General features: G+C 52.1%; 1 protein-coding gene across 1 annotated transcript in view; it reads right to left on the bottom strand.

Moving 5' to 3' along the window:
• itga8 (integrin, alpha 8) overlaps nt 1–18,240 on the bottom strand; it is a 51,283-nt gene that overhangs the window by 15,020 nt on the left and 18,023 nt on the right. The window contains 10 exon segments of the mRNA XM_049026299.1: nt 4,253–4,345; nt 5,686–5,833; nt 6,131–6,198; nt 6,281–6,343; nt 6,345–6,419; nt 7,824–7,978; nt 8,437–8,492; nt 11,795–11,902; nt 12,677–12,722; nt 17,605–17,796. Coding sequence (XP_048882256.1) covers nt 4,253–4,345; nt 5,686–5,833; nt 6,131–6,198; nt 6,281–6,343; nt 6,345–6,419; nt 7,824–7,978; nt 8,437–8,492; nt 11,795–11,902; nt 12,677–12,722; nt 17,605–17,796 — 1,004 coding nt within the window.

The raw sequence follows: 18,240 nt of genomic DNA on the forward strand, positions 1-18,240 counted from the left end.
GGGCAGTGTGTAGCTCAGTGGGTTAGGACACTGTGTCTGTGATCAGAAGGTCATTGGCTCAAATCCCAGAGCCGGCAGAGTGATTTCATGATTAGGCCCTGGGGCAAGGCCCTTATACCTCCCCCCCAGATCCACAGACTGTCTGACCCAGCTTTCTCAAGAAAAGAAAAATGACATATAAAGATAGATAAAGGCATCTGCTAAATAAATAAAATAAAACCAACTTAATGACAGACCTGAAGCTCACAGCTGGAAATGCAAAGGCCAAACACAGCTGGGACTGAGGTATTAATGCACAGCTCAGCCTGGGCCCGCTAACCCACACCCGGCTCCATTGTCGGCCCGGGCCCGGTAACTGGCACCGAGCTCCCTCATCGACCCAGGCCCACTAACCCGCACCGGGCTCCCTCATCGCCCTGGGCCCGGTAACTGGCACTGAGCTCCCTCATCGGCCCGGGCCCACTAACCCGCACCGGGCTCCCTCATCGGCCCGGGCCCACTAACCCGCACTGGGTTCCCTCATCGCCCTGGGCCCGGTAACTGGCACTGAGCTCCCTCATTGGCCCGGGCCCACTAACCCGCACCGGGCTCCCTCATTGGCCCAGGACCACTAACCCGCACTGGGCTCCCTCATCGCCCTGGGCCCGGTAACTGGCACTGAGCTCCCTCATCGGCCCGGGCCCACTAACCCGCACTGGGTTCCCTCATCGCCCTGGGCCCGGTAACTGGCACCGAGCTCCCTCATCAACCCGGGCCCACTAACCCGCACCGGGCTCCCTCATCGGCCCGGGACCACTAACCCGCACCGGGCTCCCTCATCGGCCCGGGACCACTAACCCGCACCGGGCTCCCTCATCGGCCCGGGACCACTAACCCGCACCGGGCTCCCTCATCGCCCCGGGCCCACTAACCCGCACTGAGCCCCCTCATCGGCCCGGGACCACCAACCCGCACAGGTCTCCCTCCTTGCCCCGGGCCCGGTAACTGGCACTGAGCTCCCTCATTGGCCCGGGCCCACTAACCCGCACCGGGCTCCTTCATTGGCCCGGGCCCACTAACCCGCACCTGGCTCCCTCATCGGCCCGGGCCCACTAACCCGCACCGGGCTCCCTCATCGGCCCGGGCCCACTAACCCGCACCGGGCTCCCTCATCGCCCCGGGCCCACTAACCCGCACCTGGCTCCCTTATCGGCCCGGGCCCACTAACCCGCACCGGGCTCCCTCATCGCCCCGGGCCCACTAACCCGCACCGGGCTCCCTCATCGCCCTGGGCCTGGTAACTGGCACCGAGCTCCCTCATCAACCCGGGCCCACTAACCCGCACCTGGCTCCCTCATCGGCCCGGGCCCACTAACCCGCACCGGGCTCCCTCATTGGCCCGGGCCCACTAACCCGCACCTGGCTCCCTCATCGGCCCGGGCCCACTAACCCGCACCGGGCTCCCTCATCGGCCCGGGCCCACTAACCCGCGCCTGGCTCCTTCATCGGCCCGGGCCCACTAACCCGCGCCTGGCTCCCTCATCGGCCCGGGCCCACTAACCCGCACCGGGCTCCCTCATCGGCCCGGGCCCACTAACCCGCACCGGGCTCCTTCATCGGCCCGGGCCCACTAACCCGCACCGGGCTCCCTCATCGGCCCGGGCCCACTAACCCGCATCGGGCTCCTTCATCGGCCCGGGCTCACTAACCCGCACCTGGCTCCCTCATCGGCCCGGGCTCACTAACCCGCATCGGGCTCCTTCATCGGCCCGGGCTCACTAACCCGCATCGGGCTCCTTCATCGGCCCGGGCCCACTAACCCGCACCGGGCTCCCTCATCGGCCCGGGCCCACTAACCCGCACCTGGATCCCTCATCGGCCCGGGCCCACTAACCCGCACCGGGCTCCCTCATCGGCCCGGGCCCACTAACCCGCATCGGGCTCCTTCATCGGCCCAGGCCCACTAACCCGCACCGGGCTCCGTCATCGCAACACTGAGATTTGTCAGCCTCAAAAAATGGTCAACAAAATAAATTCAGAGCAATTAAAAAAAATGAAATAAGAACACCCCCCCAGAACAGCAGATAATGTTTCAGGAAAAACAGAAGCCATGTTCTGAGGGTCTTGGGTTCTGAGGAGATTAGCTGGAAGAGCATTTGGCACTGGGGGGGGGGGGGTGCACAACATGGTCTGTTAAAGGGTCACATCTGGATTTAACCCCTTCTGTCGCAAAAAGCAGGCCAGGCCTGGAATACGTTACTTGGTCGGTTCCATCCTGTATTTGCCATTCCTCTGACGTCCCATTGCGACCGCACAGTAAAATTCCTAATTACTTTTAAGTGCAATATGATATGTTCCTCGACAGACGAAAATGAGCACCTGGCTCTACAACCTGCTGCTCATTCTCTGGAAATGGTTGTGCGTCTTAATCTCTGTCTTCACTTATCATTTGTGCATCTTATGCACCCAGGTAGTGTTTAATGGTCCTTGACTACAACTTTCCCATCCTGCTGGGGCATCATTGTGAGAAATACTATGAAGAGAGAACTTTACTTTGGAAGAATAAAACCTATTACACTTTATGCAGCCAACACAACCTCTCAGGAAAGCAACTGCAACACAGTAAGGTTTACAGAGCGCGCTCAGAGCAGCGGCTGCTGAGGAGAGGTTTACAGAGCGCGCTCACAGCAGTGGCCGCTGAGGCAAGGTTTACAGAGCGCGCTTACAGCAGCGGCCGCTGAGGAGAGGTTTACAGAGCGCGCTCAGAGCAGCGGCCGCTGAGGAGAGGTTTACAGAGCGCGCTCAGAGCAGCGGCTGCTGAGGAGAGGTTTACAGAGCGCGCTCAGAGCAGCGGCTACTGAGGAGAGGTTTACAGAGCGCGCTTACAGCAGCGGCCACTGAGGAGAGGTTTACAGAGCGCGCTCACAGCAGCGGCTGCTGAGGCGAGGTTTACAGAGCGCGCTCACAACAGCGGCCGCTGAGGAGCGGTTTACAGAGCGTGCTCACAGCAGCGGCTGCCAAGGAAAGCGGAGGGAGGGAAGGCCGCTTACTCACACTAACAGCTCACCTGCAGCCAGCCAATCAGTCACTGCATTCTGTCGCAAAAGGATCACAGCTCATTCATCTTCTATACCTGAGTCTGGAGTATCTACACAGAGTCTGGAGCCTATCCTGAGAGCTACAGGCGCAAAGCCGGCAATTTCTTAGGATGGGGCGCCAACCCATGGAACACACTATTCAAACCTATGGGAATTTTGACAATCCCAATTCACCTTTGCATTTTTTTGGACTGTGGGGGGGGGGGTATGGAGAATCTGTCGGAAATCCCATAATAGAACAGGCAAAACGTGCAAACATGCATTACTGGACCTGAACACCAGTTTAACTGGTGGTGAAATGAACCATGAGGGCCCAGAGGTCACTACTGGTGGATACGTATCAATACAAGGGTCCCGCTACCACAGTCAGAGTACTAACCATGGGGGAGGAGGGAATGGGGGTGCGGGAAATACTACTGATCAGGAAAGAGAGCTTTGTGAACTTGGTTTGAACCCTAACCCTAATACGCAGGTTTCACCTCAGTCTGGCATTTTGGGTGTGTGGTGTTTGGTCTTTGTAGCTCTGGTGAGATGTGATTATTTGTGACTTCCTTGCACCCACTCCTCCCGGCACGCACACGGCCACTGCCCACAGGCGCAGAAAGCGCCGGGATTTCAGCATGGCAGAACACATCCAGGGCGCCTTGGACATCTGCCTGTTCCCGTGCAGCTCGGCAAACATCTGGAGCAGCCCCGCATCCGAGTCGACCCCTGTGAGCCTTTCGCCACGGTGGCGCTATGAAATGAGCTACACCCCCCACCCCCAAACCAGATGGCTTAACTCACTTAACAGAGCCTGCAGGGCAAACGTGGTAATCCGCGCGTTTGAACCAGCACGCTGTCAGACCGTGGGATCATTCCGCTACTCTCTCCTGCTCAGAAAGCCTCCATCTGCTGTACAGAATCTCACAGCTTAGCAGAAAGGCAGGACGTCACCTTCGTACCACGGGCTGTCGGCAGCTAATTATCCCAGTCAGCCCCTCACCTCCCAGAACATTCCAGAAGAAGATTGGGGGCAGTAAGAAGACTGAGGCAACATCCATCTAGAGAGGTGAGGGTGCCATAAATCCTACTGTATCTAGGCACAGACAGGAGCTTCCTGTTTGGACAGGAAGTGGCCGTTTATGTAGCGCGATGGGAGAGGAACAGTCAGTGAGAGACGGGTCATCGCTTACGTTGGTCTGAGCCACCATCGGGTTCCCCAGGTCACACAGTACTGTGCGGGTATCATTCTCCATTCGGTACTCGCAGTTCAGCCTCTGCAGGTCCTGCCAGTGACCGGGGGGGAAACACACCACAGTGATAAATTAGCCAGCAGGAAAAGCAACATACATCATGGGGCCATCAGCTTCCTTTGGCCCGTTCATTAGCGACTGCTACTTTGTGACCAAACGAACGGCTCTTATCGCTATCAAGACGGGCATCGACCCCAGTCGCCAGTCTCCTTTGACCTCTAATGTTGGTAAATCACCCCCAGCCCGCCATTTGCCAAGGCGCACGCTGACCGCCTAATTGCTTAATTACTCCACAAAAGAAGTCAGGGAGACATAAAAACAAAGCGCACATTGATTTAGCGAAGCAGAAGCGACTGAGAGGTCCCCATTAGTTACTAAACGCTCCATAAATATTTCAGGATGGGGAGGGGAGTGCAGATCAATATCTGGTGACCCTGGTTTGACATAACATGGAGACAGCAAAACAACAAACCCCCATTACGCCATGTTTGATTTACGACACCGTAAAACTGTTACACTGGGAAAACTGCTGCGAGAACTTCCAGAATACGTAAGTTATCCTACGAATCGAGAGGCTGAAATGTGCGATATTTCCCATGTTACACCAGGAAGATGTATGATTCACACGAGTTTGTAATCTCATCATTATCTGCTATCGTCGGCGGACAAAGCTGGATCCAGTCTTTTGGTTTTTTTGGAGAAGAGCGATTTTAAGAAAGACGAGGTGTGGGGTGAAGCTCAGGTGGGTTTTTTCAAGCCTCCCTGGGCTGGACTGCAGAGGAGCACGTTATTAACCATCCCGTGAACATGCAGAGGTGAACCACCGGATCAGACGCCTGCAGACACGCTCAGGGGGGAGGAGGAGGTTTTTGGTTTGGGGGGGGCTAGTTTTTCCACAGACAAGCCTTATTCTCCAAGCTGGTGTGGTTCTGGAGATGTTCAGGAGATGTTCCTCAGAGCTTCTTTCAGGAGGCTGATAAGAGCACAAATCTCTAAGTGTTATGGGGGATGAGTAGAAGGAGCTGTGTGTTAGTGGGGTAATCAGGAGGCCACTGTGGGGGTCTGTTTGGGGGTGACTGTGCCGTCCTCTGTGGGTCAGCACAATGAGAGGCACCCCGGGGATAAGGGTTAAAGGTCATGATCTGGAGGTCATTATACACACCGGTCATAGATAGGACTCCCGACTCTGCTCCTGCTGGACAGTGGTTCATGTAGCTTTAACCCACTGCCAACCTCAGCATGGTGTGGGGGGGGGGGGCAGACTGATTAGATTAGCAGTTAGTTTAAACCCAGAAGTGCCGTAGAAAGTTAAGACTGCGCAGTGTGTGGGTCGGAGGATGGGCAGGTAAGTGCTCAGGTTTGGGGGGGGTCACCTCGCGCCGACGCTCCACTCCGACGTAGTCGGCCTCGGGGGGGATGACGACGAGCAGCTCGGCCTCGTACGCCCCCTCGCCGCCGTTGGCTGCGTGGATGGTCAGCATCAGCGGGTTGTCATCACCGATGACCAGCTGCTCTCGGTCCCTGCATGTCACACCACCGCAAGCCAGCCGGTTACAACCCGGGGGGCTTCGTGACCCAATACATATTCCTGTACGTCTGTTTCATAAAAACAGGCTTATCAAATATCCTGAGGAACCCCCCCACCCCACGCCAGTATCCTGCGAGCGACAGATCTCTGCTTTGTTCTCTGGTGCCATCAGGTTTGTGGGACATGCAGTTCCGCGCCCTTCCAGTGCACGTTGGTTAAGCTCCAGACATCGCGCTGTGCTGCTTTCCCGCTCGGCTGACTGTCACACAGACCCCCCGCCAAGGACTCACATGATGGCGGACAGCTGCAGGTCAGGGATGCATACATTGTCCTCCCCACAGTCCAGAAGAATGTTGGCCTGGGGGATGAGGGGAAAGACCCATATAACTTCCACGGGACATCTCAGCGAGATCCCTGGTCATGATGGTTGCCACGCTCACCTGCTCCTGAACGAAGGACCTGCCATAATGATCCAGGATGGGCCTCAGGTCCTGTCCGGGGGGGGGTCCTCGTCTCATCCAGACTGAAGTTGAGAGCGACGCTTATGGGGGTCAGCTTGTCCCGGAACTCGCTGTCCTCCTGGGGATGCGGGGGAGATGCATGTGTTTCAGGTGCTCATTCCGAACGGCATGTTGACGGTGGCTGCCTTTCATTACCGCGCGTTTGAGATTTCGTGGTTTTAACGGCCTTCTGCTTTGTTGCAGGCCTGGGAAACGCGCAACCCCACTGCGACTCTGTTCTGCCGTTAATGCCGCAGCTCTGCAAACAGCAGTCATGCAGCTGTTTGTCTGCAGTTACACTTCTCAATGGTCATGGGGCTGCAGGGAAATCCGCCATTCATGCAAGATGATCCTGATGTACTGCTGAGAGAGCCATCCAGCCATGCTGCAACCATTCAGCATTGGCAGGGCTATGATGGGGCGGGGGGTGGGGGGGGGTTCTGGAGCTTATTACAGGAAGCAGGGTACACCCTGGATGGGATGCCAGTCCATCGCAAGACATACTATAGGTGATATAGAGACTGCAGTTAGCCTAATGAAACAGCTCCCCACTGGACTGCACTGCTGCCCAAGAGTGATATTTACATACATCGGGAATAAGAGCATCAGTGTGTGGGATTTTCTCTGTTAAGAGGTCAAATCAAGGTCAAGATCCTTACTGACATCTACAGCTGTATGAGCCATGGGTGATACGATGCATGAAATGATGATCTTGTTGGACAAGGTGCAAGAAAAACAGTGATAAAGAGAATGTAAATGTGAATATGAAAGATACTGACAACTTAAACACAACCTGCTGAGACACGGATGTAAGACATCGAAAAATACAATCTAAAATATCCCAGGGCACGATGTAGCCATTAGAATACGGTCTTGAGCAGAATCCCTGTCCGGTCCTTGGGACCCACAGACAGTTCACATTTTTTTTCCATACCAGATGGTCTGCCAGGGAGCTGGGAGGGAGCAAAAACATGGACTCTGGGCCAGGGAGCTGGGAGGGAGCAAAAACGTGGACTCTGGGCCAGGGAGCTGGGAGGGAGCAAAAACATGGACTCTGGGCCAGGGAGCTGGGAGGGAGCAAAAACATGGACTCTGGGCCAGGGAGCTGGGAGGGAGCAAAAACGTGGACTCAGGGCCAGGGAGCTGGGCGGGAGCAAAAACGTGGACTCTGGGCCAGGGAGCTGGGAGGGAGTAAAAACGTGGACTCTGGGCCAGGAAGCTGGGAGGGAGCAAAAACATGGACTCAGGGCCAGGGAGCTGGGAGGGAGTAAAAACATGGACTCTGGGCCAGGGAGCTGGGAGGGAGCAAAAACATGGACTCAGGGCCAGGGAGCTGGGCGGGAGCAAAAACGTGGACTCTGGGCCAGGGAGCTGGGCGGGAGCAAAAACATGAGTCCTCGAGGACCGGATTGGGAAACATTGCAACAAGGAACCCAGGAAGCTCAAGGAACGACCAGTACAGGAGTGGACTGAGGACTCCTACCCTCAGGTAGACGGTGAAGCTCTGACACGCCTGCTTCGTCCTCTCGTCGATGATGAGGGTCCCTCGATACTGGTGCTGATGGGTGTCAAGGAAGAGGACCCTCTTGATGGCGCCTTTCTGCTTCAACCAGTCCAGCTGCAGCTCCACGTTCAGCACTGGGGAGCACATGGAGCGTGAGAGACACTCCCACCGCTGGGAGGGCCAGCCCAGGGGGGTCGCCTTGGGCCTCGCATGCTTTCGATTAGCCCTCTTCAGAGGGTACATACCATCATGCCTTCTGGAAGCTATACATCTGCACAATAGATGCATTTAGAAACACTATGGACACAGAAGCTATTCTGTCTGAGATTTACACATTTTTCCTACTGGATTCTGAAAGTTGTTCCAGCCTCACATTCTGCATTTTACTACATGCTTTATGTAGTATGATTTATTTTCCTCCTACACACCTGCGGGTTGCCTGGACTATGCTATTCATGTGGTGCGTATTGATGATATGTTTGCTTATTCTATTGCACAAACTCTTTAATAACAAAGTTTTATGTGCTGCATATCATATCACTCAGGTTCTGCACGAGGGGAGGGGGAGGTATGGACTCCAGGCTGGTCTTACCTACTACTCCAGGGATACCAGAGCCAGAGGCCTTAGTGCAGATGTTCACCTTCAGGCTGCAGGGCGGCAAGAGGAAGAGAGGCAAATAAGGGCAGCTCCTGCATTCAGGCCACACCCTGTAGATGGTGACCACAAGCAGACCAGCGCCCAAACGCAAAGCCCCTTGTGCTGATCTCCCTCGCTAGCAGACCTAACCGAGACACCTTACACACAGCTCCTGTCATCCTGCAGAGCAGCTTCTGAGAGCTTTAACAAAACACCGTGGGCAGGTAGAGCAGAAGTGCAGCTGCAAGGTCGAGCTAAGAAGAGCTGGAGAAACGCAATAATACAACAAAATGATCTATTTGGAAATAATGTAAACCAACTGACATGTCAGACACATGACGGTCCAGGGGGGGCAGACCTCAGGCGAGGGGTGAGTTAGAACAGGCTGTGAATCCTGATTTATGGATCGTCTGCTGGGGAGGGGACACACTGGGTGTTCTTCAGCAGCACAGGGGCCCCTAGACTCAGATCAGGTGGGTTTGGGTGGCGACAGGCAGGTCTAACCCCCAACCCCCCCTCCCCCACAGTCAAGAATAGTGTAGCTGTCCAACAGCATGACACCTGTGTCTCACAGCCCCGGAATGGGACAGCGAAGCACTGACCGAAAACATGATAAACAAAGATAAAGCGTGTATTTTAAAACCGTTAAGTGTAAACGGTGGTACGAGCTCCTCTGGGAGAGCACCCGCCTAAATATTTAATGAAATAATTTTCTTACGCGCTTACGGTTGGATAATTGCCCACTAATGGCTTCCAGGGCAGTCTGAGGCTCAATTAAGCCGTAGTGCGCTGAGCGCTTCCTGTAGGGAGGGGGCTGCGTGAGTCCTATGGGGTCAGGGGGTGTCCAGGCCCAGGGGCTGGGCTGAGCCCTTATCGGCCCGAGTATCAGCGGGCCCCAGGAAATGGACTCCTACACGGTGAGAGCGCACAATTAATGGCCAGGAATTTAATAAGAGCTCGACGGGGGGGCATCTCACTCGGGCTGTGCCCTCCAGCTCATGAGCCCCCCCCCCCCCGACGCAGCGCGCCAATCGAATATCAGCACCATTTTCATGGATTATTAAGGTCACGAAATGTGTGTTTCCATGTTTGTTTGATTGCGTTTGCATTGCAAAGCCACAGCCCAACGTTATCTTAACTACAAATAAACAGCAAGACCAGAGAACGTCTGTTGACGTGCTGAAATCACGCCGGCGTCCGTCTCGGGGCAAAGCAGGGAGGTGGGGGGTGTGAATGTTTGGCTCCGGTTTTTGGCCGACGCCATTAACAGGCCATAGGAGCGGCTTCTCCTGCTCGATGCATTTCATGCGATGTGGGACAGGCCTGGGAAAAAGCATGCGTTGGTGTAATCCTTGTGTAAACTGGCCATTGCAAAACAAGAAAATGGAGTCCTAAGGGATTCCAGAGGCGGTCCGAAGAAAGCAACGTCCTGCTAGCCGGTGCTGGTCGTCAATGTGTGCTGAGGTCAGCAGGACATGGTCCTAGCAGGGGAACCGAGGCTGTCATCTTGGGAAACATGCCTGAGGAAAGGAGCCTGCTGCACATAAACTGATCTGCTGATGGGGAGCAGGAAACCCTGGGTTTGTTAGGCTTGAGGGTCGCGGGAGGACCATTCCGCCATCTTCCCGAGGACCTGGGACATCCCCCCGTCTTCTGTTAGGACGGAGCACTTCCTCAGCAGCCAGATCCAAACAGATGGCTGCAGATCTGACCCAAGAATGACAAAATATCCCAGCTGACAGAAGAAAGAAAAACTGAAGGCTGGTGGATACAGACGGCTCAGGTTTCGTTTGGAGGTTCAGCGATCGTCTGTTCTTTGAGGAGTGATGCACCGCTTTTCTGATACGGAGAAGAACCAGGACCTCAAAATTTGAAAAGCTGCAAAGTCCGAGAGAGGTTCCCGAGGCTGTGAAGGCCGCATGTACGGCCAAGGCCAACGCAGAAGTCCAGCAGCACCCTCGTCTCTGGCATAAATGTCATTTCATAAATCGATTAGATTTTTCTTCTTATCTTTTGGCTTTAACTTTAATTTTGAGAGACTACAAAACCATTCCATTAATATTTTGATTAATTCAAATAATTTATATTGCAGGTCTCTAATGCTGTAAATCGATTTTCATTGTTCAGTACTGGAAATACTGGGACTTTAACTGGGACCACAAGCAACAGCTTTCCAGAAACCAAGTGAAACCAGTTCAAAGACCCTGCTGGGAAATTCCATTACTGCTATAAAATGTGAGACTCCCGTTGCGGTCAGGGTGTCTGTTGGATTGAAGGGAGCAGAGCAGCGCTGGACTGCTCCAGTCTGAGCCCAAATGGTCCCCGTGCGTTTGCAGAACTGCCCCAAATCCCTGCCCCACGGCTTGAGAGTCTTCCTAAGGAAAGCTTAGTTTCTGCATGTAATTAAAGTACCCCCCCTGGGACTCAGTCACGGAAGGGGTGGGATATTAATGGGGTTAACTCATGCTGCTGCCGAGGACAGGCTGTTTCACCTCCGGGGTGGCCGGGAAATTCCTCTGCAGGGAGCTCAGCACCGGCATGATAACCCCAGGGCTCCCGCCACACTCCTCCCTCTCTCTCTCTCTCTCCCTCTCTCTCCCCCTCTCTCTCTCTCTCTCTCTCTCTCTCTCTCTCGATGTACGGTTCAGCTCAAAAACACACAGTGAACAAGATCCTGAGGTTAACCGTCCACCCCTCCAGCTCTGTTTGTCAGACCATTCAGAAATGCAGCCCCCCCCCCTCCCCCCGCCTCCACAATCCAGTGCTCGTTTGCATTTAACAAGGCAAAACTTTTGTTTTTGCAAACGTCTTCGATCCGGCGCCGTTTGTCAGGATGCCTGAAGGCCGCTCATTCCCCTGGCGCCAAGTCGCTGAGGTTTCCATGCGCACGGTCGCGAAACCCTACAGTGCCTGTGCCAGACACCCGAGGGGGGCGGGGGGGGGGGGGGGGGCTTCCAGGGGACCATCTCCCACACTGACGAAAACAACAACATCGCTGCACCGTTTTACCATAAGCGTCCGGTCCTCATAGGTCAGTGTTTCTCAGACCAGTCTTTGGGGATCCCCTTAGGGAGATCCGCTCACCCTCCCCAGGCTGCACCCCCCCCTCACACATCCACACATATCAGTGTTCAGCCAGGTTCTCCTTCCTGATGGTGGATGGAGACCTAAGAACTCAACAATCTCACAGCCCCAGTCCGGCTCCTCTGTGCCGAACTGCTCCGTGTGTCAGCATTTCAGTCAAACCAGGCACCCCTCCACCACTGGGAGAGGGTGGTATGATCCAGCACGTCCCCCCATCCCCAGCACTCACCATGATACTGCAGTGTCCGTGTTGGGCAGGTGGCAGTTCTTGTCCTCGGGGTTGAGGATTCGGGGGTTGAGGATCATCTGGGAGTCCAGAGTCACCACAGGCCGAGCTCTGCAACGAGGCCACTTCCGTTAAACCAGTTACTCCGACGTAGCTCCTTCAATTCAATCAGCTACACACATAGATGGTCAAGCGTGGGCAGCATGTGGTGAGAAACCGGCCGCGTGGCGAGATGTGCACATGGTGTGGAGATGTGCACATGGCGTGGAGATGTGCACATGGCATGGAGATGTGCACACGGCGTGTAAATGTGCACAGATTGGGCCAATACACACATACTGTGGGTGTTCAGGACCGAACACTTACAGACAGATGTGATTGTAAAGCCTCTCAAGTTTCTGCACAAGACCTTTCTAACGACCCTGCTGTGGATGCAGCGGTTTCACGCTTTCTGAGAGATGGTTAGCACTTAAGTTAATATATGTTTTCAACAAGAAGTGTTGACTAGCTGGGGTAAGTTATGCTAATTTACTAGCATGTTTAGCGTTATTTTAGAATACATTTAGAAAGTGATGGATATCATAAGGGTTTCTGCCTCTGAATTACACAATTACCAACGTTCAGGCACAAACACCAGAATTCTGGTGCCTTTCTGAATTGAGACACTTACAATAAGCTGGCGACAACATACCATGTCCTCCAACGGGCTGGGAAAGCCTGAGCAGAGTCGGAAATAGCTCACATATCTTGGCTGCTGGCCTAATGAGCAGAGCGCGTGTTTTTCGTGCGTGTGAGTTGGATCAGGACCTCGCTTGGGATGGAGATCCACAGGGGGGCAAAGACTCAACCTGTCAGGCCTGTGAGATGTTCATCAATGCGTCCTACCTGTAGACCACAGCTTTGTCCACGCCGAAAGCCCCGACAATCAGGTCTGGGGGGGGAGAGAGAAAGAGCTTCAAAGAATGGCACAGCTGGGACTCATTTCGGGGTCTCCAGCGATCGTCATCCGACACAGACGCCTCACGCATTTGTGATTTTAAATAAGCGCGAACTGTAGTCTCTCGTCATAAACATGTGATGCTTATCATCGCAGCAGGGATTTTTTAACCCCGAAGAATGTGCATTATTCCTGCATTTTCCAAAATCAATTTCGGCAATAATTTCTGCATAAGGACACATAGTATGTTACACAATGCAACGACAATTATGGACATTCGACATTCACACAATCATGTTAAAGTTCGTTTATCAGTCAGTGGAACTTGGTTATTCCGGATAGTTTTAAAGATATTAATTAAGACACAAAAAGCTAGAAGTTTAAGAGTTTATTGAATGTTGATAGATCAGTAACCTCAGATAAGTTTCACTGCATCGACCAAAAGGAAACAACCTTATTGCTGAAAGTAATGTGATTTACTAAACCAATACAAGAACTGGGGGAAGAGTGTAACGCTGCTATCGGCTAGGCTAACAGACCACAGCGAAAGCCCCAACTTGTGGTTTGTTGACTTTGGCACGGACACTAAGTGAGAGTGACATCTGTTTCAGTCATTAAAATCATCCCAATGAGTGGTGCAAGATCTCCCGATATTTTAACCGCGTGTTTACACGGCTAACCTTAGAATAAACGTGGCCCCTTCCACGTCTTTGCCAGTTCCGTTCGTTTGTTTGGCAATAATGTGATGAATTACGTGGCTCGCTGTGTTTTGATCGGTGCTTTTTCACAGGCTGCTCAGGTAAGTCGACAGACCTCCTGGCGCCCGAGTTTGGAACAGTCCCTCAAACGGCTGCAGAGCTGGACCACAGTGCTGTGGTATCGCTTGCAGAAATACCAGACCACTGGCCAGCAAACAGAGGCTTCCAGTGCAGTGGGCGTCACAAAAAAGCTGCATTTCTTAAGGTGCCAATGCAGGGGGCAAAACGTTAGCATAAACTGGAGGGGAAAACTAGCACATCCACCTCTCAGACTGACAGGGAGAGACCAAAACATTAAACGTTTTGGCTCAATCCCCGGCCGTTCTGGCGAAGAAGGCTTCTAAAGCGAAGTAAGACCTCTGTGTTTTCGGCGGTTGGAAGGGCAGCAGTCCCAGAGAGGCGGCTTGTGCTGAACAGGCCTGCTAAAGTCATCCGCCCGAGGTGCGAGATAATCCCTTTACCACGTTCATACTTCGGGGCCGCAGGGACCGAAACTCAACCTTGTGTTTAGAATGAGGAATTCGGCCTGTTTTCTCTGCATCACAATTTTTCCATTTGAGGGAGACGTCAACGCGTGCTGCTCTACGTAAATACGCCGGCGATCTATAACCATGTTTATCGCCGTCGGAAGGACTGACCGGTGGCACCAGAGAGGCCCTCTAAGAGAAACTGCGACGGGGCCCCTTCATCCATCACCACCTCCTCGTCCGGTGGCATCTGCCATCAGAAAGATCCGCGCTGCCAAATTTACGACTGATTCACTTGACAGACAAAACTCTTCTCCAGCGTCACTGTTTCCGGTTTCTTTGGCAGATTTGCATTTTTACCCACTTTTCACTGGAGCTGTTGAGCTTCTGAGGCTACAGGAGTAGCTTTCCTGGAACCCGGATCGGATCGGTTACTGGGCTGCTCTCTTCAGAAGGAGTCGGTTAAGGCCCCGGTGCTTATAGCTGGGGCTGGGACATGGAACATTCCGGTGTGAGTGAACGCCAAGGCCCGTTGCCGCCGTTTTGGGACGCTTCGTTATATGTTGGATTCGTTCTAGCTCCACCCTCCTATAGAAAGCTGCTTGGGGATCTGTCTGACCCAGCAGGGAATACATTTCTTAATTTAAGTACATGCTTGCCTTTTCAAAATTCATCTGGCATTGAGAAGAGACTTAGCCTGTACCTGGCGGGAAGAAAACTAGACTCAGCCAGTATCCTCTGACCTACATGACTGGGCTGGAACGGCCCTCTCTCACATTGGGCATTTTCTTGATTTGCCAATGGGTATGTGGGCCAGAAAAAATGTATTGCTGGGGGGAGGGGGGGTCCCCGCTTGGGGAAATTCATCATAGAGTCATGGGGAAGTCTAGTTCAGCCCAGGGACAGTGGGACCTCAGACAACCTCACATTCACAGGACATTTGGATTCCAGTGTGGCCAGGCTCTGATCAGCGAACACACCCTGACGTTAGGGAGGTGTCTGAGTAAAGGGGAGGAACCGGCTGAATTTCTGTCAGCCGCATCCGCAGTACCACTAGGGACGTACTGAGTCCGTTCATGGTTACTGGGTCCATCTCTACAATCAGCACATAAAGGTCATTAAAGACTGATGCAATGGGACAGACTGGCACACAAAGGGACCTCAATGACCCAGGATAACAATAGACCGACTTCTTAAAAACACATCTTAAACTGGTGTGTAGCACTTTGATCAAACTTAGGAAAGAATATTATACCATTATATAGGAGTTTATATAAGCATATATATTTTACCACATCAATGGTGAGCTTACATAACCTCTGCTCTTACGTAGCTCATGCACAGATCAAAGATAAGAGTTTCTTTGAAACTGGCCACATTGCCAGACTGCTAATGTAAAATGAATGAAACAATCTCAACCAGAAATCAGACTTTGATTGAAAAGCCACCCACGAGTTTTAATTAAGCCTCCCCAGCAATCCCAGAATCCCCTGCTTCATTTAGCCCAATTTAACCACGGCTTTTCCTGAAGGCCACAGAAGGACACAAGGAGTGGAGTCTTAATGGAAGGTGGTACAGCTGTCAAACAGCTAGACTTTAGGTCCCACTAGGGTGCTTTCCGTTGTACCCTCAACCCAGGGACGTAATTCGAAATGATTCTGTAAAAATACAGCCGTACAAATGGATTAAATCATTAAATCATCACAAGCTGCCATCTCATTTTATTCATGGCACAAACACCAAGTCACTTTTTATAACCACTTGCACTAATTATCATATTTATTTTACTTATAAATTATTTTATTATATCTGTTATAGTTATGTGTTACTTTCCTGGATTTATTTTGTTATTCTGTTTGAACCATTACTGCTGTTCTTTTTAAACTCTTTACTGCCTCACCTTTATTCCTCGTGTTGCACTGAGCATGTTTAAGAAAAGAATTTCCCTCGGGAAAAATAAAGGTAATCTTATCTTATCTTATCTTATCTTATCTTATCTTATCTTATCTTATCTTATCTTATCTTATCTTATCTTATCTTGTCTTATTATGCCTTATTTTATCTTATCTTTTCTTGCTTTATCTTATGTTATCTTGCTATATCTTATCTTATCTTATCTCATCTTATCTTAGCTTAGCTTATCTTATCTTGCCTTATCTTATCTTACCTCATCTTACCTTATCTTGTCTTATCATGCCTTATTTTATCATGCCTTATCTTATCTTATCTCTAGCCAGTAAACGCTTCAGTGAAAGCTGCCAATCTGGATCGCTGCGGATCCATGTGAAGATTCACGTCCACATTCTGCACGGCACAAATAAGGAGTCCGACTTCCTGTTTGTGCAGCCAGAGATCTGAGGAACTGTGTTATTATTCCAGAATTAAAACGAAACCCAAATATTTCAGACCAGAATCCACATTAGCAGGCCAATCAAAGCCTCTCCAATCTGGTGGAAAAATAATCTTGTAAAAGAGCTCATTTTGAGACCAGATTTCCTTTAATTACCCGGCAAGTACACATGCTATGCATTACATGATTTAAATACATGCAATTTTGCCGTCCTGTGCCTCGACAGGCACAGATGTAACTCTGAACCCTGTGATCACAGGTAATTATTAAAATGTGCTCTGATCACGCCTCTCAGAAGAGTGTCACTTTGTCACTTATGAGAAGGAAATCTGTCCCAAATATTCACCAAAGTAGAGGTTCTCTTTAACTTGTTTTTAGTTTTTAACGAATCCGTTGTTCACCATAATTCACACATAAATAAGTACTTTGCATCATGTACTAATATCACGAGTGGCACTGCATTGTACTGAAATTAAATTGAAGTGGACTCATATACTGAGGAAAACTGGTATATTTTGTCGGTGATTATGTGTCAGTATCTCATGAACCATGTAGGCTTCACACTAACACCATCCGTGTTCTTACAGTGAAGTGGCTCTGTGTCCACATTCCGAAACGAACTGGCTGCATGGTCTGAACTGCGTATTTCCCACTGCGGTGTCCCGATTGCACAGGCCCATTCCAGTTGCATTTTCCGCTGCATTACGGTGATGCCAGAGAAGCAGGAGCCACCAAAGGGTGAATCGTTTCCCCCAGATGGTGTCATACTACACCAGCACAAGGTAAAGCCATTTTGACCAATTCTGGGGATGGGATGGGGGGGGGGTGGTCTCCTTGGATAATAACTGGCCAGTGGAGACTCCCGCGAGTCGACGGTGCGAGAGCCAGCGGCTGATGCTCCTGTCTAGAGGAGACCAAGAGGCCTCACAATTTGCCACAAACCACAAAACCAGACAGCAAAAAGATCAAGCAAGCAAATAGAAAATGATGTAAGAAAATAGTGCATGTAAAACAGCAGTACTTGCCAGCCTCCTGTGCGTTTCAATGCGACGTTCTGCACTCTTTCCTGTGCAGAGGCACTAATGCATGGAAAGCTGAACATGCAGCCCTTTGAAGCTGCGACTGGGCCCATAAACTACATCCACGTCTTTAGAGCCCCCTCCCCCCCCCGCAGTGAAGGTCACACTTGTCCTTTGGTCCTCGTCTAGCCGGCACATGATGACTTTCTCAGAGCCGGGATGGGGAGTGGGAATTGCGGAGGGGATCAGGGTATGGAACTTTCCAGCAGACGCCCCACTCACCTGGATAGTCATTCCTGTCCAGGTCAGAGCCCCCCCTCAAAGTGAAGCCGAAGCCCGCGGGTGTGGGGGCGGACGTCCAGCTTCCCTGCAGCATCTGTGAGGGTCTCAGCTTCAGACCGCTGCTCTGCCCGTTGTAGATGAAGACCCGGCCGGTGTGGTCCTCGCCGGCGAAAGGAGCCCCCACAGCGACGTCTGGGGTGGGGGGAGACATGAAAGCCATCAGCACAACCTTCAGTGCAGCCAGTGTAGTTCTGCAGGCACCCTGGGGGCTGGGAAATACGTGGTTCTGCCTTAAGTTGGGTCCCTCTTTCTTGAGCAGCCCGGCCATACAGGCCAACACCAGTCTGCAATTTCCAAAGCATGCGACCAAAACTGACGGCAGTAATGCATAACCAGCATAAAACATTCAGGAGCTCACTGTCAGAGGCAAATCCACTAATAACAGCTGTAATTTGCCTAAAAGCAGCCACTTCCTGCAAGTAACTGTGTCTGACAGGCTTGGCAGGGCTGTCAGCTGGTGAGATCACCACACTCGTGATTATGGTTTGCATGGTATTGTGGGTAACGGTTCTACTGTGAGGTTACAGTCTCTCATTCTGCTTAAAGGTCACCGGGCCCAAGACGCAGCAGCAGGGC

This window comes from Brienomyrus brachyistius, chromosome 9 (genome assembly GCF_023856365.1).
Source record: "Brienomyrus brachyistius isolate T26 chromosome 9, BBRACH_0.4, whole genome shotgun sequence".
In the NCBI taxonomy this organism is placed as follows: Eukaryota; Metazoa; Chordata; class Actinopteri; order Osteoglossiformes; family Mormyridae; genus Brienomyrus; species Brienomyrus brachyistius.